This window comes from Phoca vitulina, unplaced genomic scaffold (assembly GCF_004348235.1).
Source record: "Phoca vitulina isolate PV1807 unplaced genomic scaffold, GSC_HSeal_1.0 scaffold60, whole genome shotgun sequence".
NCBI classification, from domain to species: Eukaryota; Metazoa; Chordata; class Mammalia; order Carnivora; family Phocidae; genus Phoca; species Phoca vitulina.
Genome location: NW_022589763.1, coordinates 7,774,567 through 7,801,465, shown reverse-complemented (window position 1 = coordinate 7,801,465; position 26,899 = coordinate 7,774,567). Strand labels below are relative to the sequence as shown.

Genomic DNA, 26,899 nt, shown 5'->3' with positions numbered 1-26,899 from the left:
GACAGGAGTCTGTTCTGATTCTGAATAGGGCTAACACTGTAGAGAGAAGACTTAGCCTAAAACCCCGGAGAACAGCCACAATGAATTTCAAGTTCTAAATGAAGCCTCCTCTCAGAGGAGGGGAGTACTGACCCCTGGACATGAATGAGCAAGTACGATCTAGCCCCAAAAGAGCTCTGAAACCCAGTAGGCTGTTGTCTTTTCCAGGAGTGGTGGAAGGTGGAATGACGTTGACCTTGTCCTCAGCTCTGCTTGACGGTTTACTACAGGGGTGGTTTTTCTCAAGAACTAGTACAGCTTTTCGGGGGGGAGGGGGAACCCCTGCCTAGGGCTCAATTTTCAGTTTCCAGTTACACCACTTTGTTTCCCATAATGATGCCTTATCCTACACTTACTCAGTAGCACTGAGGACCAAAAAAAATATGCCAACAGTAATTCTTTTTCTCAGTAGCTTAAAACGTGAGTAACAGAGGGGAAAACGGCTGCTAGCAGGGAGACTACAGCATCACTTCTGGAAAGGTTCTGTCTGCAGAAATAATTGCGACATGGGAAGTGACTCTTAAAATCCAAACCTGGGAACTATCAGCTTTATTTTATTTTAAAATATACAAATATTTTGACACGTAGAAGATTTTCAAGTTGTTGGATTTTGAAAACACCACACAAAACCAACACAACAAAGAAATCGATATCAAATGAATCACTCCAGACTGCCAGTTCCTTCGACGAACTTAACGCCAGACTCCAGGGAAATCAAAAGAATATTATCAACACTTTAAGAAAACCCCCAACAATCATTTGTAACATGCTGCTGTAGGTAGAACAACCAGTTTATGAATCACTGGTAGAAAGGATTTCAATGGCAAACTTTGAGCTCCCTGAAAAAAAAAAAAATCTGCACCGAGACAGTGAGTTGATGAAACATTCTGTATCTGGGAAAAATACTCTTCTTGTGAATCCTAACAACACTCAACAACATAGAATCGTGTTTCCGAGAGGGACCATCCTGGTGCTGCGATTTGTGCCAAGCCGTCAAGGTTCTGGTGAGGCCGGCTGGAGGGAGGGCTTCAGGCAGGAGGAGAAGCGGGACTCAGGGGTGGCATAAACTGTCAAATGCCACAGGCAATGAGACGTGCTTGCTGGGAGCAGAGGTACGTAGCAGGATAGTGGGAATTAAAATAAGAATCTTTTAAAAAGTGAAAACATAGATTCCAGTGCGCGTGCATCATCAAACCATGGGGGAGTTGAAACTATTCTAGAACAAGGTCCAGCCTGAGAAATTCTCACAAGTGAGAATCTGGAGCCAAGATGTGCCTTCATTTTGCTGAGTGCACTGCCAGCGGGGGGCTCTGCGTTTCCTTAAGGGCGCGCTGCTCTTGTAGGAACAGTGAGACGCTGGGAACTTTTTCAAAAGCAGAACCACTTATAAATAGTATTAGTTCAAGCATCTGGCCAGCTAAAAGCTCCTCAGCAGAACACGGGCTTTCAGGTCTACGTCTCAAGTATTCCTGAGAAACAGTAAGGAGAAAAGCAGCTCTCTTCACACGACAAGAAACATTCTTTTTCAGACGCTGTTCACTTTTCTAGATTAAATACATAGGCAATACTGCAGCTGAAGGAAAAACCAAGGGAGCGCTTCCCACTTAGGCCAAGTGGGAAGGAAACCTCCAACTACCTGTTATAGACTGCGCAAGGTAAAAACCAAAGAACGCGGCACAGGGCACCCTTACTACGGGACGTGAAAGGCGTCCTCACCCACTTGCCATTCCCATTACATCATGAGAGCAATTCAGTTTGGGGAAAATAGTTTAATGTATTGCTTGGAAAAAAAATAGTTTCTATTTTCCCATCTCTAACAAAGCAGCAGTTAGGAAGTCCAGCGCCACCACGCGACCTTCATTCTGTCCCACACCGCCGAGAGCGAATCCAAGGCGGGCCGGACGTCCAGGATGGTGAACTGGTAGTCCTGGTTGACCTCCCCGCCGTCGTAGTAGTCGATGACGTACCTGACTTCCGTCCCACAACGGTTGATGATCCAGTCGTGCCTGTCGAAAGGCAACTCGTACCTGAAACGAAAACATGTTTGCGAGCATGAAAACGCCTGCTCTCGGGGTCGAAGATCTAACCGGGAGGTGAGGCTCGAAGAACCCGTCTACTGTGCTGGACGGTGCCGCAGAGCCGTGATGAGCCCAGGTCAGACGACGGCTCATTTGCCCGCAAGGCAACATGGTCAACAGGAAAGAGACCAGGCCAGGGAGGTCGGCTGAGATGCTGCAGAGCTCCAAGGGCGACCTAAGAGTCGGTCTAGGCTGGAAGAAAAGAGGGGGACGCTAAGTGCCCAGATGCAGAGAGACCACGGGAGGAGGAAGAGGACAGTTCCGAAAACACAGAAGACAACTCAACTCAGGGCTACGATAATCAGACAGCGAACAACACACGAAACCCGAAAACGTCTGCCCACCAACAGGCCAACTTGAGGGAGAGGGAGAAATCTCCAGCTGAATACTGATAACATTTTGGAAGATGGCACTGAGTGCTTGGCTTGGGTGCCAAGGGAAAGTGGACGCTGACCTGAGGAACATACAATTACATTTCTGCACTGCCACTCACCCCATCCAGGAACGAATTCTTGCCCTTGGTGAATACTCTTTCGCTTTACCTCCGAACCGGATCAATGATGGACCACAAGGACACTCCCTAGAAATTTCCAAATAAGAAAAGCCTATTAAAATATTTTCCTTCCGTTGAGAAACGTGATGTTGCAGTTTCTCAACAACACACATTTTTCTGTATGCATTTTACATAATTTCACGTTTATGAAATGAGAGAACTTTCAAAACAATTCAAAGAAATATCCCTATTTGGTAAAAATATTGCTCTGTATTTCCGGCTCAAGGACGCTGCACCACCTCCACTACATTCCGAATACCGCAGTCTTGCCAGGAGTCAGGAAGGGGACGCTCTACTTGCTGGGGGGATACAGGTATATTCTCAGGGGGAAAAAAAAAAGAAATGTTAACTATTGGGCATTCCACTCGACTTTCACACCCTGCGGCAGGGTTTTTTTTTTTAAACAAATAAAAGAAAATCCTCCACTCTTCTTTCATTTGAAACCAATGAACAAGTCTTTTTGAAGAAAAATGCTGGAAGAATCCCTAAGAACAAATGAAATTAGTGCTGGACCAGTTCCTTAGGTAAGTAAATACGGGAGGCCCCCTATTTTGTTAGCTGCTGTTGCTGTTAGGAGGGGCTTCAGCCTTGCTGAGCCTAACGATGTGGGAGGGAGAGAACAAGCCCCCGTGTGACCGAGCCCCACGTGAGGCCCCTCGGCCTTACTTCCTGCTTTATCGACTATTCACTAGCAGCTCTTCTCAAGAGGGTCACTGGCGAAGAAGTATACTCAACCCAGGCAAGCTTTCCCCTGGAGGCTGTAGCAGGTGTCTTTAAAAGGCCGAGCTAATTTTGAGGGACCCTGGAAAATGACTAGAAGGGGGGCTGAAACCAACAAAGTGGAATCTCCTTGTGTGTCTTCTCTCTGCTCCAACGTCCCACTACACGTAGTTAGCAGGTGGCTTTCGCTCCAGCACACGTTCAGACACTTGCGGCTCACTTCACTAGCGAGCTGGGAGGGGGACAGAGCTGAGTCCTGCTGGCCTCGGGTTACCGAGAAGGGAATCCTGGTTGCTGCGCCATTCCCTCCTCACACGGACCCCTCCCAGGCCTGGTGCCCGCCCAGGACACCCAGGGAGTGCTACTAATGAACCTCAGAGTCCAAATACTAAAAAAAAAAAAGAACATCTTAACAAAATCATTCAGTGGACTTTAGCCAAGAAGTTAATTTTATCATGAATTTATTTTTATTTTTTTTTAAGACTTTATTTATTTGAGAGCGAGGGAGCATAGAAGCAGGGGGAGGAGTAGACTCCCTGCAGGGAGAGGAGCAGAGGGAGAGGGAGAAGCAGACTCCCTGCTGAGCAGGGAGCCCGATGTGGGGCTTGATCCTGGGACTCCAGGATCATGACCTGAGCCGAAGGCAGACGCTTAACTGACTGAGCCACCCCAGGCGATCCTATCATGAATTTCAAATGTAATCTGCCCGTGATGATACAATCTGGCTTTTTGTGCTGACATTCCCCACCCCTACCCTTCTCAAAGTGGACTCCTCAAACCAGTAGCATCTGTGTTGTTCTGGAAATGCCAAGTCTGGGCCTCACCCCAGATCTACTGATTCAGAAACCCTGGGGGTGGGGGCCCAGCACTCTGTTTTAGGCAATGCCGACGCAGCTCAAGTATGAGGACCACTGCTCGAACTGACTGATGGTCCATCACTGCCAACACACTCGACTGCAGTCACCTATTCTCTCCAAGAAAAAGGCCCACGTGCTAAGACAACCCTCAGTGTTTAGTCCTAATGGGGATTCAATGCTAAGGGAACAGAACCGCTTTTCTCATCAGCTTTGGGGCAGAGAGCATTGTACCATCTCCCATCCCACATGCTGTGCCTTCAATGGAAAGCGGCATTCCTACCACTGAGAGGTGGCGTCTACGGCCCCTCCCCATGAACCTGGGCAGACTTGTGGGACGGCTGAGGCCAGGTCAGCAAGGGAGATGCAGCTTCCCTGGAGCTTTCTGGAATTCTAGCTCTGGGAACCCAGCCATCACAGCAGCCACAATGCGAGGCTGCGGGGAGGTGTCCTGGCTGACAGGCGGCATCAATCACCAGACGAGTCAACGGTCCAGCCTTCAGAGAGTTCCAGCCCACGGCTGTCAAGCCATCCCTGCTCAGAACCTGGCCGAGGCCCTGTTCGCTGGGAGCAGAGACGAGCCATCCCTGCTCCGTCCTCTCCGCACTTGGGACCCACCGACTCCATAAGCCTAACAAAATGCCTGCCACTTCACACAGCTGCGTGGGAGCGGTCTATCACACACTAGTCACTGACGCAGGCCCGCCACCGAAAATGTTGTATTAGATAACACGCTGTTGGAATAAAAGGTTCAAACTCTAGAAAGGAGGGATAATAAGAAAGATGCTGGAAGGATGGCTGTTAATGATCTCAGACATACTTACGCAGCATGAAGGGCTTCCCACTTCAAAATCTCCTTCCAGGCTTGCTCGTTGTTCTGATTGTGAATCCTGATGATATTATACATGTCTCTCTGACTAATATCATCATCCTTCCACTTCCACCTAGGAAAGAACGTCCGCTAAAACACGATAAACCTTACTGAGGATTCTGTGCAATCAATCCACATATCCATTTCACCTAGTGACCAAGAACCACTTACACACATATCAAAGGACCATAAGGTGACACTTTTTCAGTCAGTACCACTGATTAATGACTCCCCAACTTTGTTTAAGTATTTTACATAATAGTATTTTTAAAAACTACTAATGGCGATGATGCGTTAACCTTATGTGTCAACTTGACTAGGCCATGGGGGGGGGCAGATATTTGGGCAAACGCTATTCTGGGTGTGTCTGTGAGAGTGTTTTGGATGAGAATAACATTTAAATGGGTAAAACAGAGTGCTCTCCCTAATGTGGGTGGGCCTCATCTGATCAGCTGAAGGTCTAAATAAAACAAGAGGAATGAGCCTCCTGCAAATAAGAGGGAAGTCTTCCTGCCTGATTGCCTTTGAACTGGGACACTGGTTTTTTCCTGCCTTTGGACTGGAGTGAAAACATCAGTTCTTCCTGGGTCTCCAGCCTGCAGACCATGGGACTTCTCAGCTTCCATAATCACGTGAGTCAATTCCTTATAATAAATCTCTTTCTATGTATAAAAACACATCCTGTTAGTTCCGTTTCTCTGGAGAATCCCGACTAATACACTGGCCTTGCATTTAAATTCTTTTAAGTCTGAAAAATCAGTTGAATGTTATATACTGATTAGCTTATAAAAACTTACTGTATGGGGATGAAAACCTCTTTAACATTTAATTCTTAAATGAATTTGATGAGCAAATTTATACTCTCAGTAATATGCTCACTCACCCTTTCCGTAACATTGCATTCCAAAACATCTGCTCGGAAGGATAAACCCACTTTTTCTCCGAATCTGCTCTCGGAATGGATGACTCCTCTCTCACAGTAGACAGTGCAAACGGCTGATCGGGGGCTGGCATCTGATTAGGTGGTGGCATCTAAGTAAATTAAGCGGATTTTTTTAAATGTTGGAAACAGGACATAAAGTAGAAACAAACAATAATAATCAATGACTTTCTGGAAAGCAATGCATCACACACAAGGTAGAGGTTCCCTATTATGCCAGTGACGGCAGAAGTTCAGCTCTCCCAGATAATTTGGCTGTTTTGAAGAGTCAGAGTTCCAAAGTTTTTCCTTCTTGTTGAAGTTCTCACAAATGGTAAATACACACTGCGGTTAACATTCTCTGTCTCTTTCTCCCCAAGGATTAAGAAGTAAAAACTAATATCACGACTGTAGACGTTTCTAAAAACCTTTCTATGACAAGCTTTTCAAAAATGACTGTTCACTCCTCTGAGGAAAAATCTCATAAAATATAGGTACACCACCACTTTCTTTTAAAATATTCTTGGGGCACCTGGGTGGCTCAGTCATTAGGCGTCTGCCTTTGGCTCGGGTCATGGTCCCAGGGTCCTGGCATAGAGCCCCGCATCGGGCTCCCCGCTCGGCGGGAAGCCTGCTTCTCCCTCTCCCACTGCCCCTGCTTGTGTTCCCTCTCTTGCTGTGTCTCTCTCTGTCAAATAAATAAAATCTTTAAAAAAAATATTCTTTACTTTTAGGATCTTGCCGATGCTTTCAGTCTCCGGACTGAATACATTATAGAGTAGCGACACCACCACAAGACTCCTTGCTCGCACACACAAGGGGCAGCAACAGTGTTGTGCAAACGCCTTCCCTGGACCAGCGTCCTCACCCCAGGCACTGCTGCCATTTGGGGCTGGGCGACTTTCGGTGATGGGGGTCTGTTCTGAGCACTGTAGGATTTTTAGCAACCTCCCTGGTCTCTACCCAACAGTACCCCTCCTCCCAAGTTGTGACAACCAGTGCCCTCCCAGGGGCAAAATCACACCTGGTTGAGAACCCCTGGCCTAGAACTTCTTCTGTGTTGCAAGTATGAAGGATCTTCTAGCAGATGCACATTTATCACTAAGTCACGATATGGCCCCCCCGGCCAGAATGACGGCAGCGGGAGAACCGGGTATGCCAGGCACCACACCGAGCATTTCACCTGCACCGTCACCACAGGGGGCTGAAGGACACATGTCAGAGGGAGCTGGGATTCAGTTTGGGACCTGCTGCTTCCTAGCTGAGTGATGTGGGGCAAACTGCGTGCTTGCCCGTTCTCGGTGGCTTCAGCTCTAAAGATGGGGATGAGGGTTACTGGAGGGTGTATGGTGCTTAGCACAAGGGCTACAGATGTCACCAGAAGAAATGCTGGCTGTTATTAATATTCTTGCTACAGGTAACAATCCCATGGGTAAGAGTCTAGGTCTGTGGGGTTCCAAAAGGCCCATGTTCTGACCCACTAGGCTATTAAGAGATTATCTAGACCAGTAGTCTTACGGGGGCACTTTTAGAAATATCTGGAGACACGTTAGGTTGTCGTGACTGAGAAGAGGGTGCTCCTGGCATTTGGCAGGTGAAGACCACGGATGCTGCTAATACCCTACAAAGCACAGGACAGTGCCCTACTGCAAGGAACTGTCCGGCCTCAAACGTCAATGGTGCTGCCCTGATCTTGTCCACCTTCTTCCTCAACACACCAGTCTCCTTATAGCTTGGCAGGGTCATTACTGAGTGTTGAGGCTGAATGTTTGTGTCCCTCAAATTTACTGAATCTGCCAGCACCTTCCAATAGGACTTCTCAGCCTCTGGAACTTTGAGAAAGAAATGTCTGCTGTTTACAAACCACCCAGTTCATGGTACTGTTATAAATGTTATGTTATATAACATACACATATACCCACACACACACAGCCCACACACACCCCTTCGCTTCCAGACTAAATATTTCTAAGTCCTTCAAATGTTAGCCAGTGTTTCTAAATACTTCTGATAACCCTGGCCTTCTAAGAAGCCTATTCTGGCCTTCCAGAGTACAGATCTGAGTCTGTCCGTCTCTGCATTAAAATGTGATTTCAAACAGGAAACCTCCATTTCCTACACTATCACAAAATGTGGTGAGGCCATGCTTGTCTTGTCCTTGCTTTCTCAGTGGCATCCCACTGGTGGCTGCCACATGATGCTGTACCACACCAGCGACTCACACAGGCTGGTACCCGGCTGTGCTGGAAAACAGAGCCCTAATCAGGCATCATGCCTATGAGGTTTCCCAAGACCAGAAATACCTTTACCAATTCTAGCTGCACTCCTAATGGGATTTCCCGCCTTCCACTATCTCTAAAGGAAATATTCCTTTGGTGTGGCTTCTTTCCAGTCAGCCTACTCTGGCACTTCAAGATCAGTGTTCCCTTTATCAGGCACTCTCTGAAACTACAATTAGCGATGTATTCAGGATTTTCAATGTCTATGGAATATCAGACTTTTTTATTTTAAAAGGAAAGGAGAATTAATCCTAGCAGTCAGCAGTCTGTCTTGGGAGTTCATGAAAGCATCTCGGCAGAAAATGTTCCAGGAAGAGGGGCCGGGTGTGAATTACCAGATTAGAAGGATCTAGGTTCTCCTTATTCTCAGCCACAGCGCCCGTAACAGGACATTCCACGTACTCATACGCACGATCTTGGTGGGCGGGCACAGAGTTCATTTTGTTCTCACAAGTTGGGTTAGATGGCTCTGTGCTCACGGGACAGCCTGAAATAAATCAAGTAAAAAAGTGTTACCACAAAGGCAGGACATCTGGCTCTCTCAATCCCGGCCCAAAAGAGCTGTATTTCTGACCAGTGATCACCATCAAAGGCAAAGCCAGGTTTCTATGGTTCCAAGCTGCCAAGGGCTAGGCTAGCTAACATTGTAATATCCTATACACCAGGAGAAGGTTCTACAAATTTACTTTCCCCTTGAAAGAGAAATGGGTACCCATTCCCTTACTGTGTCATGCCCCCAGCAAAAATAAACAAAATCTCAACATCTGCAAAAGAATGTATTGTGCATTCCATGGTTTTAGAGATGGGCTAGTAGGTACCTGCGTGCGTTCCCAGCAGCGAGCTGTCGCAGAGGAACCTAAGCAGAGGCCCAGCCATGTTTTACCGGGTCTCCCTGACTTTCAATTCAGATTCCAGACAAGGCCCAGCCCTGATCAGGACACAGGATGCCAGGCTTACTGACGCCTTCTCTCAGGTACTGGAGACAGAAGATGGAAATGAGCAGAGGAGCCTTCAAAAAGGCTCCTGGAGAAAAGTCTGAATGCCCCTCTGCTTGTGCTTTGCTCCAGGACAGAAACAAGGCACAGAAAACTACCCCTTGATGGGGTTCTATTCCCCATCAGTTGATAGCAAGCATTTAGCAAGAAAAGGCACATATTAAAGAAAATGTTCCATAGTCCACATAGGATCCAGATGCCACTTAAGAGGGAAGGTCTGAACCTACAAGAGCAGCAGCAGAAGGGGCAGCTGATGTCCAAGAGTCCAGGGTGCTACTGGAAGCAAGTGTGGAGATTGAGAAGCTGGTCTTACACTGCAGAGAGGGGGCAGGCACGGGGAGAGCCATGGCCCAGGAAGACAGCTGCCCAAGTAAGGGACCCTTGTGTTAGGGAGCAGCAGTAACACCAAGAATATGCTGGATGCCCGACACACCAAAGACAAGTTTCCTTTCACTTCCTTTCCCCCGTTTCTCCTTGCAGACTCTCATTCCCTAGGACCCTTTACTGTCCACTTGAGGGGTGAAGGGAGACTTGCTCTACCACCTTTCCGCTCCCATTCAGAGTGCCAATCTCTCCTGGGTTACTGATCCCAGCTGGGTGTCAGAAAATACTGTTATATTTCCCATATAACCAGGAGCCCCTTTAGTTGCCTACAAATATCCACATTCTTTACTTATGCAAACAAATCTGACTGACGACTCTTCTGGATACACAGTAAATGAAATCAAACCATATTCAGGGCTCTATGATCTACCTGGGGACACTCAGAGTAGGAACACATCAGCTCTGTCCAACTGTCTCCATTCTTCCCATACAGAGAAACCCTGGAAGAGCACTGGGTCTGTCCTTGTCCAAGGTCACAGAGTTTTTGCTGGCTTTGCCACTTATTAGCTGTATGGCTTTTAAGTTTCCTGAATAAAAAATAGGGAGAAAACCTACCACACAGGACTACGAGGATGAGAATGTATACTCCATCAGGCAAAGGATTTTTGTTCTATACATTGCTCTTCTCTCAGTGAAAAAACAAAACCCACCAGTGCTTGGCACAGACTGGGCAGTGAGTAAATTCTTGCTGAATGACCAAGGGAATCAAAGAGTACAATGCAAGGAAGTGTTTTTCAGGTCATACTTTTATATAAACAATCTAAAGCAAATGTAGACCATCCATTCTCACCTCTGCACCCAAGGAAAGAACAGCAAGGCCATAAGCGATGACTTACTTTTACAAAGATGAATAATGCAACAGATGTAAAGTTGCCTTGACAGATAAAGACCGGTCTAGACCAAGGTTTCTCAACCTTAGCACTCTTGACATTTGGGGCCAGGAGATTTTTTGTTGCACAGGTGTACTGTGCACTGCAGGATGTTTACCAGAACTCCTGGCTTCTACTCACTGGATGCAACACCTCCTCTCAGTTTTGACCAACAAAAATGTTTCCAGACATTGCCAAATGTTACCCCCCCGGAGGAGGAACGGGGGTGGCCACCCAGGTTGAGAAACGCTAACTGCAAACTTTGAGGGGTAAGGGCTAATGTATGGAGCCATCACTCCACTCTCATGCACTATCTTAATTGTCACAATAGCCCTGTGAAATATTATATCCTCATCTTTCAGATGACAGGTTGCGACTTAGAAAAGTAACTTGTCTACAGTCATATACCTTGTAAGTAGCACCATAAGGACAGAACTCACTTTGCCCCACTAGCGTGTTATGCTGCCTCTTCCTCAAAATCCTTTTGAGAATTCTCTTTTGTTTTTATTTTCTAGACAAAGGGTCAATTACCTTTCATTTTCCCTTCATGAATGGGACATCCTGAAGGCGGGGATGCTGTCTGATGATCTGAAGCATCTGAGGTCTGAACAGCAACAGCAGGGGTAGATGCAGACAAACCCATGGTTGGAACCGCCTTGCTGAATGCAAACAATTCTAAACTCAAACGTGCCAAAGCAAAAAGACAGATTAATGCCTATGCCTGGACTCCGACCACTCCCTTGGTCTTCTTAATCTGCCCAACCCTTGTTCTTCCTCCTTGTCATTCTGATGTAAATCTACAGGGCAGGGTATCCACTTCGAGGGATAGCTTTAATGTATTAACCCCTTTGGGAAATACTAGTGTGAAATGTACAGCACGCCACCCTTTAGGGGCACGTTTCTAAGATGTGCGGATTTTGGGGGTGAGGTGAAGGGGGTCCCTGAGAAACTACGTCACGGAGAGGGAGTGTAGGTCTGGGTAACAGGGAGCCCTAAACGTGGTGACCCAGAGGGGAGTCCAGACTAAACCCCCACACCCGGGCTTAGAAAAGGATTGGGAATCAAGGCAGGGTACAGCGCAGAAAAGGGATTCGAGGAAGGAAGGAGGGAAGGAAAGGACCTCCGAGAGGGGAACGCGGCCAAAGTCGTCTTCATACGGCCCCTCCGCGGCCCACCTGCTCCAGTCCCGGGACCCCAAAACCCACCGGCCTCAGCCAGCCTGCTACTCCGCACCTGACTCCTGTCCCAAGCCGCTCCGAGGAGCCGGCCCCGCCTCTAACCGCCAACCCGCGGCCGCCTTCTCCTCCTTCGGTCACCGCTATCGTCGCGGTCACCGCGGGCGCCCTAGCGCACCGCTACTTCCTTTTCCGAAGGCGGGACTTCCGGGAGCGCAGGAGGCGGGGCGCGGGCTGAAGAGGTAGGGCTTCCGTCGAGCACGAAGAAGCGGGCCCGCCCCCTCCCGCCTCGACCTATAAGTGCGAGCGCCGGTTCCCCCGGCCCCGCCCCTCCAAGCCAGCGCGGGCAGGGAGAGTTTAGGCTGAGCCAGAGACTTCCATAGAACGAGGCTCCGTACTATAGCTCCTTTAAAACGCAGAAGGGTTGCTTTACAGGTGTTAGTTTTAAAGTTCCTATCTCTTAAATTGTATCTCATCAGTTTTAATTATAGTAATGACTCAAAAACATCAGCGGGTGTCCAGAACTGCGGCCGACTCTGGAGATCCCAAAATGAACAAATCAAGGTTCCGGCTCCCAAGGCCTTCTTAGCTGGGTGTGTGGACTTGAAGGTCTGTATTTTCACTTACCTCTAACAGAAATTTAGTATTTTTTCCACCAGGAATGCAGGCAACAAATCCTAGTAGTGTCAGCAGTATGTGGCACTAATAGAAACCACAGAAATTGTCACAAATGATGGTTGTTTCTGTCTTAAAATACTATTCATCACTACTTTGAAATTAAGATAATTTTATCCTGTTAAAAGTGTTACTAAGAAGCATATGCCTTTCTGTATCACTGTGATGGAACTGTGAAGCATGCCCAGGTGGCCCTTCAGGGCCCGGCCGGCCATCTCCAGGGTGCTGGGGGCTGTTAGCTGCTGACACCCTGGGCTGAGTCTCTCTCCAGGAATTGCCCTCTGCCAAAGAGAACTGCCTCAGGCAAAATCACATCCCCTCCCTGGGGGCAGGCTGCTGCCTCCAAGTGGCCTCTGCAAGGGTACATAAACCCCAGGCTCTCACCTCCAGGAGGTCACCTCAGAAGGGCCATCCCAGTGTCAGTGGCTGAGGCTTCCACTGTGACTGCATCACAGTTCAACTTCTCCCTTTGCCCAGACCTCCCGTCGCTCTCTCATTGCTGTTCATGAGAGCACTCCAATGCACACTGCTTGGAGTCTCAGCCATTTTAATAAGTTTAATTGTTGATTATTATTTAGATTTGGTGAAGTTGATCAGATCAGGAAACAGCTACCATTGAATGAACAGTTTATTATACTCACAGATCCCAAGAGGGGGGTTATAATCACACGGTGGGGTGCCACATGCAGAAGCGCTGGAGTCCTTCGTGAGCCAGGGGGGTCAGGGGGAAGGAACAGGTGAGGCAGGCTCTGGAGCAGGTGTACAGCGGATAGTGGCTCAGAGAATGAGAGCCCAGCAAGGGAGGTGGTTGGCGAATGTGGACCTAGCTGCTCAAAAAAGGGAACTGACCAAACTGGATCAAGACAGCATTTTAAAATCTATGTTATATCAGTGTATATTTCCTGGGGAACCTGACCTTTAATGATCAAAATCTGTTTTTCTAAAATATGTGGATAACTTCTTTTTAATATAATTGATTTCTTTAGTGATTTCTTGTATTTTGTTTTATGTTCGTAAAAATATTATTCTGAGAAGATACTTACAGACTTCACCACAATCCACAGGGGTGTATGGCACGAGAAGGCCCAAAACCTCTGGTAATTGGAGAGACAGGCAAGCAAACAGATAACCATATTGTTACATCTCAGTACATGTATTTGCAGACCATTGGAGACAAAAGGGAAGAAGTGAGTGTTTCAAGGGTCACGTGCCGAAAGTGGATAGGAAGGAAAGAAGTAACAAGGATGCTTTATAAAGAAGGAGCTACCAAACAGGGCATTAAAGGAGAGCTATAGGTGGGTAGGGAGACTGGGGGGGACACTTTCAACCTCAATTCCCACTCTCCCCAGGCAAAGACTAACTGCTCTTTACCTCTTTCTTCTACTTCTCCTTCCATGTGCCAAACAACGTGCTAACACAAACACATGTGTCCCTCCCCTGTGCCAATAGTTACATGGTTTTGGATACATCACAGTTTAGTATTTAGATTATTGTGGCTGTTTGTTATGACCAAACATGATTTTTTTTTCTCGTACAACTTTTTCAATAGAATTTAATACTTGCCTTTTCCCCCTTTGTCTAGATTTTTAGGTTATCCCTAAGCTTCCTGTCTGCATTGTAAATCTCCTCCCAATGCATTTAAATATGTCAACTAATGTATATGTTTCCCTTTTTTCCCTTGAGCCCTCTTTCACAGATAAGCACCTCACCTCTGCCACTGCCCAATTCTAAAATGTTTGGAAGTGATTTCTGCTAGTCATCTTCTTGGCACTTCCTTTCAACCTTTTCCTATCCTGTGTTGGATCTCTGGTTCTTGGATACCCTGTATTCTTCTTTGCATTGTTTTGGGAGCACATCCGTTTTTGAGGTCTTGAAAACCAGAAACTATCTGTGGTATACCCTCCCATGTGATTGGTAGTTTGGATATATAATCCTAGGTTTAGAAACATTTCTCTCAGAATTATTAAGCAGTTGCTTCATTGTCTTTTAGTTTCCATTGTTGATGTTGAAAAGTCAAGTGTCATTTCTTTTTTTCGCTCAACAATATTTTTAACTTCTCTTTCTTTTAGTGGCCTGAAAAGATGTGTGCTGATATAGACCTCTTTGCTTTCATTGGCTTGGTACCTGATGGGACCATTCATTCTGGAAACCCATAACCTTCACATTGGGGATATTTTCTTGTATTATTAATTTTCTTGATAACTTGCTCCACTCCCTCTTTCTTCCTTGTCTCTTTTAAGGAACCTCTATTCCTCATATGTTGGATTCCTAGACTGATTCTCTAATTTTCTTATGTATTATTCTATCACTTTTTCATCTTGTTTTATTTTTTATAAGATTTAAAAAATTTCCCAAACATTTTATTAGTTTATTTCTGTTATCATGTTTGAAATTTCCAAGATATGTGTGCATATATATTTGTATGTATGTTGTATTTGTGTGTGCATGTGTACGTGTACAAGTGTGTGTGTGAGAGTATATGTGTGTATTGTGTATGTGTGTACGTCTGCCTGTAAAAGGCAGTGCATGTGGGTTTGCCAATCTGTGGTAATGTGATATGAACTCCTGCTGTCAGCCGCAAGGGTTTAGCAGAGAAGAAAAATTGAAGGGCTTTTGTAATTACAAACTGAATTTATGACTGGTTCTTGTAAAATAAGTCTCCTTTCCAAACCTACAGTTGCTTATGTTTACAAAGTGCTGCTTTTGTACTTCTTAGAGCTCCCACAATTCCATGTCTTCTGCATGATTCTCCTTTTCCCCCCCATAATTCCCTGTTTCTTTTATAATTCCCCATCTCTCCCCAATTCTCCACTCTCTTTCACAATTCTTTGCTCTCTCATAATATTCCTCCCTTTACAATTCCCCAGTTTGTCCCACAATTCCCTTTCCAACAATTCTCTGTCCTTTCCCAGAATTCCCCATGTCTCCCACAATTTTTTATGATCTCCCACAATTCCCTGTCTCACACAGTTCTCTGTTGTTTCCTATGATTGTCTGTTTCTTCCATAACTCCCTGTCTTTCCCACAATTTTTGTGGTAGGGTTTTAAAAATATTTTTTAAATTGAGATATGATTGGCATATAATTTTAGATTAGCTTTAAGTGTACAACATAATGATGAGATATATGTAAATATTGTGAAACGATCACCCCCAATAAGTCTAGTTAACATCCATCGCTGCACAGTTATACAGTTTTTTTTCTTCTGATGAGAACTTTTAAGATCTGCTGTCTTAACAACTTCAAATGTATAAGACAGTATTGTTAACAGTTGTCACCATGCTGTACATTATATCCCCTGGACTTAATTTATTTTACAACTGGAAGTTTGTACCTTTTGACCACTTCCATCCATTTCACCCCATCCCCACCTCCAGCCTCTGGCAACCACCAATATGTTCTATCTGTGAGTTTGGTTTTTTAATTGTTGTTTTTTTGTTTGTTTGTTTGTTTTTAGATTCCACCTATAAGTGAGATCATACAGTGTTTGTCTTTCTCTGACTTATTTCACTTAGCAAAATGGCCTCAAGGTCTATCCATGTCACAAATGGCAGGATTGCCTTCTTTTATATGGCTGAATAATATTAAATTGTGTGTGTGTATCACATTTTTTTTATCCATTTGTCCATCAGTGGACACTTAGTTTACTTCTATGTTTTAGCTTTTTTAAATAATGCTGCAGTGAACATAGGGGTGCATGTATCTTTCTGAGTTAGTCATTTCCTTTGGATAAGTATCCAGTGGAATTGCTGGATCATAAAATAGAACTTCTATTTTTAATTTTTTGAGGAACCTCCATAGTTTTTCCATAGTGGCTACATCAATTTACATTCAAACCAACAGTTCACAAGGGTTCCCTTTTCTCCATATCCAACTTGTTATTTCTTGTCTTTTTGAGAGTAATCATTCTAACAGATGTGAAGTGAAATCTCAGTTGGGTTGATTTGCATTTCCCTGATGATTAGTGATGTTCAGCACCTTTTTAAAAAAGATTTATTGATTGATGAGAGAGAGAGAGAGAGTGTGTGTGTGTGCAAGTGCACATGAGCGGAGGGGAGGGGCAGGGGGAGAGGGAAAGTGTCCTTGAGCAGACTTCCTGCTGAGCGCAGAGCCTGATACAGGGCTGGATCCTAGGACCCTGAGATCATGACCTGAGTTGAAACCAAGAGTTGGATGCTCAACTGACCGAGCTGCCCAGGCGTCCCTGTTCAGCACCTTTTTGCGTACCTGTTTGCCATCTGTATATCTTCTTTGAGAAAATGTCTATTCAGTTCCTCTGCCCAGTTTCTCATTGGACTTTTTTTTTTTTTTTTTTTTGCTATTGAGTCGTATGAGCTCTTTATATATTTTGGCTGTTAATGCCTTATCAGATATATGATTTGCAAGTATTTTTGCCCACTTGGTATGTTGCCTTTGTATTTTGTTGATGCTTTCCTTTGCTGTGCAGAAGCCATATAGGTTGATGTTTGCTTGTTTACTTGTTTATTTTTGCTTTTGTTGCCTTTGCTTATGGTGTGAAATCCAAAAAAATTATCTCCAAGACTGATGTCAAGGAGCTTTGACTGATGACAAGGAGCTTTGGGTAGTATGGACCTTTCAACAATATGGATTCTTCCAATCCATGAGTATGGAATGTCTTTCCATTTATTTGTGTCTTCTTCTATGTCTTTCATTAACATCTTACAGTTTTCAATATACAGGTCTTTCAACATTTTGGTTGAATTTATTGCTAGGTATTTTATTCTTTTTGATGCAGTTATAAATGGGATTATTTTCTTACTTTCTCTTACTGATAGTTCATTATTAGTGTATGGAAATGCAACTGATTTCCCACAGTTTCCTGTCTCAAGCACAATTCTCTATTTTTCTCATGATTTCCTGCTCTCTCCTACAATTCCACATTGCTCCAACTATTCTGTTATTTCCCAAAATTCCCCTTGTCTTCTGCATTTTTGTTTTTTCTCCACAATGATATTCTCTCCCACAATTCTCCATCTCACCCACAATTCTCTGCTCCCTCTAGTAATTCCATGTGTCTCCCAAAATTTTCTATCACACCCACAATTCCCTGTTGTTTTCCAGAATTCCCCATTCTTTCCCAGAATTCCACTTGTCTACTATAATTCCCTATTTTTTCCAACAATTCTCTTTGTTCCTCAGAATTCCTCTTTTCTCCGACAATTCTGTTTTCCCCACAATTCTCTACTTGCCACAATTCTCCCTTCTCTTTCTCACTTCTCTGTGACTCCCACAATTCCTTGTCACTTCAACAATTCCCTTTTGCCCCATATTCCCTGTTCTTTCCTACAATTCCCTCTCTCAAGTATAATTCTCTGTTCTCTCCAACAATTCTTTATTCTCTCCCATCATTTTCTGTCATCCACAATTCCACATCTCCCACAAATCCCTCTCAAGTACAATTCTCTATTCACTCCCTCAATTGTCTCTTCTTTCGCACAATTTTTCCCCTTATCTCCCACAATTGTTTCTCTCACAATTCCCTTTATTTCTAACAATTCTTCATTCTCTTATCGAGTATACCATTATCTCTCACAATTCTCTCTTCTCCCATAATACTCTTTTCTCCCACATTTCTTGTTTTATCTCACAGTTGTCTTTTTTCTTCTTACAATTCTCTGTTCTCTCCCACAATTCCCCTTGTCTCCTACAATTCTTCCCTTTTCCCACAATTTCCTAGTCTCTCCACAATTCTTTTCCTTCCCACAATTTATTGTTTCCCACAATTCTTTGTTCTCTTCCACAATTTCTCTTGTTTCCCACAATTCCCTGTTCTCTCTGACAATTTCCCTTGTTTCCCACCATTCTCTATTCTCTCCCACACTCCCTGTGGTCCCCCACCATTCTGTTCTCTCCCACAATTCCTCTGCTCCCCGACACTACTCTGTTCTTTCCCACAATTCTGCTTGTTTCCCACAATTCTCTATATTCTCCCACAACCCCTCTGGTGCCCCACAATTCTGTTCTCTCCCACAGTTCCTCTGCTCTCCCACAATTCCTTGTTCTCTCTCACAAGCTCCCTTGTTTCCCACAATTCTGTGCTATCTCCCACAATTCCCTTTGTCTCCCATAAGTCTCCATGCTTTCTCACAATTCTCTGTCCTCTCCCACAATTCCTCTGGTCCCCCACAATTCCTTGTTCTCTCCCACAAGTCATCTTGTTTCCCACAATTCCCTCTTATCTCCTACAGTTCCTTTTGTCTCCCACAATTCTCCGTGCTTTCCTACAATTCCTGTTCTCTCCCACAATTCCACTGGTCCCCCATAATTCTGTTCTCTCCCACAATTTCGCTGCTCCCCCAGAATTCTCTGCTCTCTCCCACAATTCCCTTTGTCTCTCATAAGTGTCCATGCTTTCCCACAATTCTCTGTTCTCTCCCACAATTCCACTGGTCCCCCATAATTCTGTTCTCTCCCACAATTCCTCTCTTCCCCCAGAATTCTCTGCTTTCTCCCACAATTCCCTTTGTCTCCCATAAGTCTCCATGCTCCCCCACAATTCTCTGTTCTCTTCCCACAGTTCCCTTATGTCTCCCATAATTCTCCATGCTTTCCCACAATTCCTCTTCTCTCCCACAATTTCACTGGTTCCCCCATAATTCTGTTCTCTCCCACAATTCCTCTGCTCCCCCAGAATTCTCTGCTCTCTCCCACAATTCCCTTTGTCTCCCACAATTCTCCATGCTGTCCCACAGTTCCTGTTGTTTCCCAGAATTCTCTGTTCTCTCCAACAATCCTGTTCTCTCCTAAAATTCTTCTGCTCCACAATTCCCTGTTCTCTCCCACAATTCTGTTCTTTCCTAAAAATTCCTCTGCTCCCCCACAATTGTTTTCTCCCATAATCCCTTAGCTCCCCTGCACTTCTCTATTCTCTCCCAAAAGTCCCCTTGTTTTCCACAGTTCTCTGTACTCTCCAATTAGCTCTTCTCTCCCGCAGTTCCCTTTGTCTCCCACAATTCTCCATGCTTTCCCAGGATTCCTGTTATTTCCCACAATTCCTTGTCCTCTCCCACCATTCTCACTTGCTACCCATAATTCCCTGTTCTCTCCCACAATTCCTCTTCTCCCCCACAGTTCTTTGTTCTCTCCCACAATTCCCCTTGTTTCCCACAAGTGTCTGTTTTCTCCCACAATTCCTCTGCTCTCCCACAATTCCGTTCTCTCCCACAATTCCCTTTGTCTCCCACAAGTCTCCATGCTTTCCCACAATTGCTATTGTTTCCCACAGTTCCCTCTTCTCTCCCATAATTCTCTTTTCTCCCATAATTCCTCTTGTCCCCCACAATTCCCTGTTCTCTCCCGCAAGTCCCCGTGTTTCCCAACATTCTCTATTCCCTCCCACATTTCCTGTGGTCCCCCAATTTTGTTCTCTTCCACAATTCCTCTGCTCTCATACCATTGTCTGTTCTCTCTGACAGTCCCTCTGGTCCCCCACAGTTGTGTAGTCTTTCACAATTCCCCTTGTTTCCAAGTCTCTGTTCTTTTCCACATTGTCTCCCACAATTATCCATGCTTTCCCACAGTTCCCCTTGTTTCCTACAATTCCCTGTTCTCTCCCACAATTCTGTTCTCTACCACAATTTCTCTGCTCCCCCACAATTCTGTTCTCTCCCATGATACTTCTGCTCCCCCCCACTTCCCTATTCTCTCCCATAGTCCCCTTTGACTCCCACAGTTCTCCATGTTTTCCCATAATTCCTGTTATTTCTCACAATTCCTTGTCCTCTCCCACCATTCTCCCTTGTTACCCGCAATTCCCTGTTCTCTCCCACAAGTCCCATTTCCCATAATTCTCTGTTCTCGCCCACAATCCCCTTTGTCTCCCACAATTCTCCGTGATTTCCCAGAATTCCTGTTATTTCCCATAATTCCTTGTCCTATATCACCATTCTCCCTTGTTACCCACAATTCCCTGTTCTCTCCCACAATTCTCTTTGTCTCCCACAATTCCTATTGTTTCCCACCTTGTTCTCTCCCATAATTCTCTTCTCTCCCACAATTCCTCTTAACCCCCATAATTCCCTGTTCTTTCCCACAAGTCCCCTTGTTACCCACAATTGCCAGATAGCTCCCATAGTTCCCTTTGCCTCCCACAATTCTCCATGCTTTCCCACAATTCACATTGTTTCCCACAATTCCCTGTTCATTCCCATAATTCCCCTTGTTTCCCACCATTCTCTGTTTTCTCCCACAATTCCTGTTCCTGCACAATTCCTTGTTCTCTCCCACAATTAGCTCTTCTCTCCACAATTCCTGTTGTTTTTCACAATTATCCATGCTTTCCCACAGTTCCCATTGTTTCCCACGATTCCCTGTTCTTTCCCACAATTCCTCTGCTCCCGCACAGTTCTCTGCTCTCTCCCACAATTCCCCTTGTTTCCCATAAGTCTCTGTTTTCTCCCACAGTTCCTCTGCTCTCCCACAATTCTGTTCTCTCCCACAATTCCCTTTGTCTCCCACAAGTCTCCATGCTGTCCCACAATTCCTATTGTTTCCCACAGTTCCTTGTTTTCTCCCATAATTCTCTTTTCTCCCACAATTCCTCTTGTCTCCCACAATTAACTGTTCTCTCCCACAAGTCCCCTTGATTCCCAACATTCTCTATTCCCTCCCACATTTCTTGTGGTCCACCGATTTTGTTCTCTCCCATGATTCCTCTGCTCCCATACCACTGTTTTTTCTCTCTGACAATCCCTTTGGTCCTCCACAGTTCTGTTTTCTTTTACAGTTCCCCTTGTTTCCCGCAATTCGCTGTTCTTTTCCACAGTTCTCTTTGTCTCCCACAATCCTCCATGCTTTCCCACAGTTCCTATTGTTTCCCACAATTCCCTGTTTTCTCCCACAATTCCCCTTGTTTCCTACCGTTCTGTATTCTCTCCTACAAGCCCTCTGGTCCCCAACAATTCTGTTCTCTTCCACAATTCCCCTTACTTTCCACAAATCTCTGTTGTTTGCCACAATTCTCTGTTCTCTCCTACAATTTTCTGTTCTTTCCCACAATTCCCTGTCACACCCACAATTCTCTATTCTTTTGTCTATTCTTTCCCATAATTCCCCTTGCCTCACACAATTCCCTTTTTCCTCCCATAATTCCCTGTTTTCTCCCACAATTCTCTGTGTTTCCCCATAATTCCACTTGTTTCCCACAATTCCTCTGGTCCCCCACAATTCTATTTTCTTTCAGTATTTCCCCTTGTTCCCATAGTTTTCTGTTCTCTCCCACAATTCCTCTGCTCACCCACAGGTCTCTGTTCTCTCCCACAATTCCCTATTTTCCCACCATTCTCTATTCTTTCCCACAATTTCCCTGGTTTCCCACAAGTCTCTGTTCTCTCCCACAATTTTCCTTGTTTCCCACAATTCTCCTTTCCCCCCACAATTCCCTGTTATCTCCCACAGTTCTGTTCTTTCCCACAATTCCTCTTGTTGCCCACAATTCTCTATTCTCTCCCATAATTCCCCCATTCTGTCCCACAATTCTCTCCTCTTCCACAGCTATCCTTGTTTCCCACAATTCTCTCTTCTCTTCCACAATTCCTCTTGTTCCCCACCATTCTCCAATCTCTCCCACAGTTCCTCTGTTCCCCCACAATTCTGTTCTCTCCCAAAATTTGTCCAGTTCCCCACAATTCCCTGTTCTCTCCCAAAATTCCTCCTGTCCCCCATAATTCCCTATTCTCTCCCAAAATTTCTCTTGTCTCCTACAATTCCGTGTTCTCTCCCACAATTCCCCTTGTTTCCCACAGTTCTCTGTTCTTTCCCACAATTCCTCTGGTCCCCCACAATTCCATTTTCTTTCATACTCCATAGATACGCTTAAAGATGTGAGAAATGATGTAAGTGTATTATTACTCATTGTAGTATTGTTTGTAATAGGAAAGTATTAGAAACTATCCAAATTTATATAATCAGTGAAAGACCACTTACATAAATTATATTAATCCAGACAGTGGAATAGTATACAACTGTTAAGTAAAAAGCAAAAGGAATGTTTTATGTAACTATATGGAAAACCTCCAAGATATTTTAGGTAAAGAAGAACAAGAGTGAAAACACTGTGTGAAGTATGATACCATTTGTGTAAAAAAAAAAAAAAAAATGGAGGTGGGGAGAGAATGTGACTTCTATAGCATGTGACAATGTCTGCTACATTGGAATAACCCGTACTTAGCCTTTAGTGGTCAATTCAGGGTGATGGTTGCCCAACTCTGTAAATGTGCTTAATGCCACTGAATTGTACATTTAAAAATAAAACGGTAGGGGCGCCTGGGTGGCTCAGTCTTTAAGCGTCTGCCTTTGGCTCAGGTCATGATCCCAGGGTCCTGGGATCAAGCCCCGCATCGGGCTCCCTGCTCAGCGGGAAGCCTGCTTCTCCCTCTCCCGCTCCCCCTGCTTGTGTTCCCTCTCTCGCTGTGTCTCTCTCTGTCAAAAAAAAGTCCATTCAGAGGTCATCTCCTCCAGAGTAAAGGCCATGGCTAAATACATTTTCTTTATATTCCCACAGTAACTTTATAAATTAGCCACAATAAATGAAATTGTCTGAATGTATGTCTGTCTTGCTCCCTAGGGTATTGATGAGGCTGTTGGTGGGGACCATGCCCCACCCGTTCCACGGACTCTGAGACTGGCCTCATGTCCAGCATATGGTAGGCACTCAGGAAATGTTTCCCTGACAGCCTGTCCTACAGATTTCAGACTCAGGACTGCAATGTCAACTTCTGCTGAGTTCAATATTTGCATACACTACAGAGTGATTACCCCAATAAGTCTAGTTACCATCCATCATCATACAGGTGGCTTCCTTCACCCGTTTTGCCCACCCCCAACCCGCTTCCCCCCCGATAATCACCAGTCTGTTGTCTGTATCTATGAGTTTCATTTGTTTGTTTTGTTTTTCAGATTTCACATGTAAGTGAAATCATGTAGTATTTGTCTAATTCCGTATGATTTCTTTTAACTTTAATCACCTCCCTAAAGATTACTAGCCCTAAAATGATATTTGGGGTTAAGGCTTCAACGTGTGAATTTTGAGTAGGACAGAGTTCAGTCCATAACAATAAGTTAGACGTGTTTTCTTTTCATCATTTTTCTTGGGTTTTTTCTTATGGTGAGTTTTGCTTTGAGTAATTTTTGTGCAACTTAATTTGCAGCCTTTTCTTTTACGGTTTCTGGGTATTAATAGCATAGTCAGAAGTATTTTCTTTTCAAGTTCTAAATAAATTCTTTCATATTTTTTCAAGTTTTTAAAAGTTTTCACTTTTTATTTTAAAACATTAATATATTTGAAATTTATCCTGGTGTAAGGAATAAGTTGCAGCTCCAATCCCCTTCTATATTTTTCAAACAATTACTCAATTGTCCCAGGATGATTTATCCAATAAACTATCCCCCCCAGACACCCCTATACTTAGATTTGAGATGTCTCTTCGTTATTAAGACATTAAATCCCCATGTATTCTTGGACCTATTTTTGGATTTTTTGCTCTGAGCCATTGTCATATCTAAGAACACACCAATACCACATTCATTGACATATTGGGACCATCTTGCAAATCACTAACCTCTCATTACACTTCTTTTTCAGAATTTTTCTTGATACTTTCGTGTATTTATATTTCTGAATCAAATTTGTAGTTGGCTGGTCAAGTTTTTTTAAAACCTGGATGGTAATTTCATTGGGATTATGTTAAATTTGTATATTAATTTAAGAAGATGAGAACTCTTTAGAAAAATGAGTCATCCTATACAAGAATATGGAGGACCCTCCCAAATGTTCAGTTCTTCTTTTGTGTCCCTCAATACCATTTTTAAGTGTTTCTTCAAATCTTAAATATTTTTTGATGAGCTTATTTCTTGGTATTTAAACTTTGTTGTTGCAATGGAAGGGAAATCCTTTCTTTCCTTATGTCTTCAAACTTAGTGTTGGCATATTTATGAAAGCTATTGGCTTGGCTACATTCACCTTATGTTCTACAATGTTTTGAATTTTCTTATTGTCTTTGGTCTTATTTTTTGTTTATATTGGGTTTTCTGGGGATTCTTTCATATCATCTCAACTAATAATAACTTTACTTCCTCATTTCCCATTCTAATGCCTAAAATTTCTTTGCGCTGCTAATTACATGGGCTAGGCACTACCAGCAAAATATTAAATAATGGAAGTGGTGGTGGGCATTTCAAAATTTTGTGGGAATGTTTCGTTGTGTTAACTTTTAGATTGGCTTAGATATAGTTTTCTTAATCATGTTCACAAAGTCTCCATATGTCTCTGTTTTATTATGAGTTGTAGCAAAATCAACAAATGCTTTGGTGAATGGACTTCCATAGAAGATGATAAAGGGGTTGTTTGCTATCTAAGTTAACGTGAACTGAGCCAGCACAGGCAGAAAGAGGAATCCACAGGCAGGGGTGACCATGGGAACATGAGTCCTTGGGAAGTATCATATAACTTAGGGAAACTTGATCTTCCATGGATCTGGAGATTCAAGTGAATCAGATCTTGAGCTCCAGGGGATAGGGAGGCCAGGCCTAGCTGACAATGGCTTAAACTTTGCTTAAGGGTGAATTTATTAAATACCTATTATATAAAATATGGTGAGTTGATCATAAAACACTCTGGTCTTAAAGTTATATGCGTATGTCTACGTGCCTGTACAGTTGCTTTTGATTTTATGGTTTGGACCGATGCTTCTCATACTTGAATGTGCACACAGATCCCTCCAGGATCATGTTAAAATGTAGATTCTGATTCAGTGAGTCTAGGTGGAGGATGAGAGTCCATGTCCTCACAAGTGCCCAGGTGATGCCGGTGCTGCTGGTCCAAGGACCATACTTTAGATGGCAAGGTTTTAGAGTACCCTATGTGTTGTTCATACAAAAATATACAGAGATCAAGAGCAAGCATTTGGAAACTTTTGCAGCAGTTTAAGTGATTTTATATTTAGTGAATCTGAACTTCAGCTTGCGTTTTGTGTGTTTGCTTTTTATTTCATTAGTAATTTTTTGTTTTTGTTGTTTTACAAAAATATTGGTCTGTGATTAGAAATTAAAAAAAACCCTAGTCCTCCATTGCAGATAGTTCAAGAAGCTCTACTTTAAACTACCTCATAGTGAGAGAAAACTGCTTCTCTCTCTTCTCTCATGTGGAAGCAAGAGCATTTATCTAAAGTTTTCAGTTACCCTAAACGAATTCAGCTTTGTAACATATTTAGCGACTAGTAGAGATGAGTATGATTAGTCCACTATTTAGAATAATGATATAATTTGCCCCTACCTTTATTTACATAACAATTTTAGTAATAATAATATACTCAGTTTATTATTACTTTTTATTTTTTTAAAAGACTTTATTTATTTATTTGACAGAGAGAGATAGCGAGAGCAGGAGCACAAGCAGGGGGAGTGGGAGAGGGAGAAGCAGGCTTCCCGTGGAGCAGGGAGCCCGATGCGGGGCTCGATCCCAGGACCCTGGGATCATGACCTGAGCTGAAGGCAGACGCTTAACAACGAGCCACCCAGGCGCCCCTACTCGGTGTATTTTTTAAAATTCCTTTATAATTGCTCAAAGTGGTCTTATTCTTTAATTCATTGCTTTTTGCAGTATTGCCGTGCTAAGCACTGAGCCGCCCAAGGTGAGAGAGGAGTATGTGCACTGATGTGGTTTGAGGCCCACCTGCAAGGCCCCTCTGTGCAGACCCATTTATCCCCAGGTGAGCCTGCTGTGGTGTTGGAATTCCTCACACTGAGGAATGGCTGCTAAAATGGGAATGCACTGGTACTCCTTGTGAACATGATGCAATACAGATTTTCTGCCTCAGATGAAATAGAAACAACTGATTGTGTCTTATACTGGTGGTTAAATATTTACAAGAAATTCCATTTCTGGGAACTTCACTTGACTTTTTGGTTGTTGTTGTGTGTTCATCTGCTTCGTTCTCTATGAGCACGTGACAACATATGTGAGAACTCCACCTCCATGTGTGCTGGAGAAAGGGTTAAAATTAAGAACACTCTTGCTGTTCATTTAAAGATTCCTGAAAATTAATGTGTGCATGTTTGCGTGTGGCTATTATTTTATTGTAACAGTGAACAGCTCAGTCTGGCCCCCAGAGTATGAGAAAACACTGAGAACCATCACTTTGAACCAGGAACTCCAATAGATTAATTTGTTTGATGAAAGTTATATCCCTGAAAAGAAACCTCAGCAGTATGCTTAGGTCATTTCCTAAGGAGGACAAGGGAGTGTTTCGTTGTTGGGTGGTGTTTATCAGTGGGAACGTCGGGTCCTTATAAAATAATTCTTTTCTCTACCTTTCCTTTCTATATTATTCTCTGTTTTCCCTTACTCTCTCCCTTCCATCCTTCCTTCTTCCTCCCATCCTTCTCTCCCCACCATCCACCTTTTCCTTGCTTTTATTTTTTTTAAAGATTTTATTTATTTATTTGTCAGAGAGAGAGAGAGAGAGAGAGAG

General features: G+C 44.0%; 2 protein-coding genes across 3 annotated transcripts in view; one reads left to right on the top strand and one right to left on the bottom strand.

The window, feature by feature from the left end:
• Positions 1-574: 574 nt before the first annotated feature.
• LOC116623765 (cytochrome c-type heme lyase) lies at positions 575-11,932 on the bottom strand. Of its 2 annotated transcripts, none has more exons than XM_032391193.1 (7): positions 11,795-11,932; positions 11,093-11,236; positions 8,649-8,800; positions 5,999-6,147; positions 5,069-5,188; positions 2,611-2,697; positions 575-2,066 (listed from the first exon to the last, which is right to left on the bottom strand). In XM_032391193.1, exons 2-7 carry the CDS (start codon positions 11,202-11,204, stop codon positions 1,868-1,870), a joined length of 819 nt encoding a protein of 272 aa, XP_032247084.1. In that variant the 5' UTR covers positions 11,205-11,236; positions 11,795-11,932; the 3' UTR covers positions 575-1,867. The 2 variants fall into 2 exon arrangements, with proteins under 2 accessions (XP_032247084.1, XP_032247085.1); XM_032391194.1 differs by lacking the exon at positions 575-2,066 and adding an exon at positions 2,075-2,309.
• A 165-nt stretch (positions 11,933-12,097) lies between these two features.
• MID1 (midline 1) overlaps positions 12,098-26,899 on the top strand; it is a 585,480-nt gene continuing 570,678 nt past the window's right edge. Inside the window, exons 1-3 of the mRNA XM_032391085.1 lie at positions 12,098-12,345; positions 22,996-23,074; positions 26,029-26,137. The gene's annotated coding sequence lies outside the window, so the exon portion shown is untranslated. The remainder of the gene's footprint in view (positions 12,346-22,995; positions 23,075-26,028; positions 26,138-26,899) is intronic.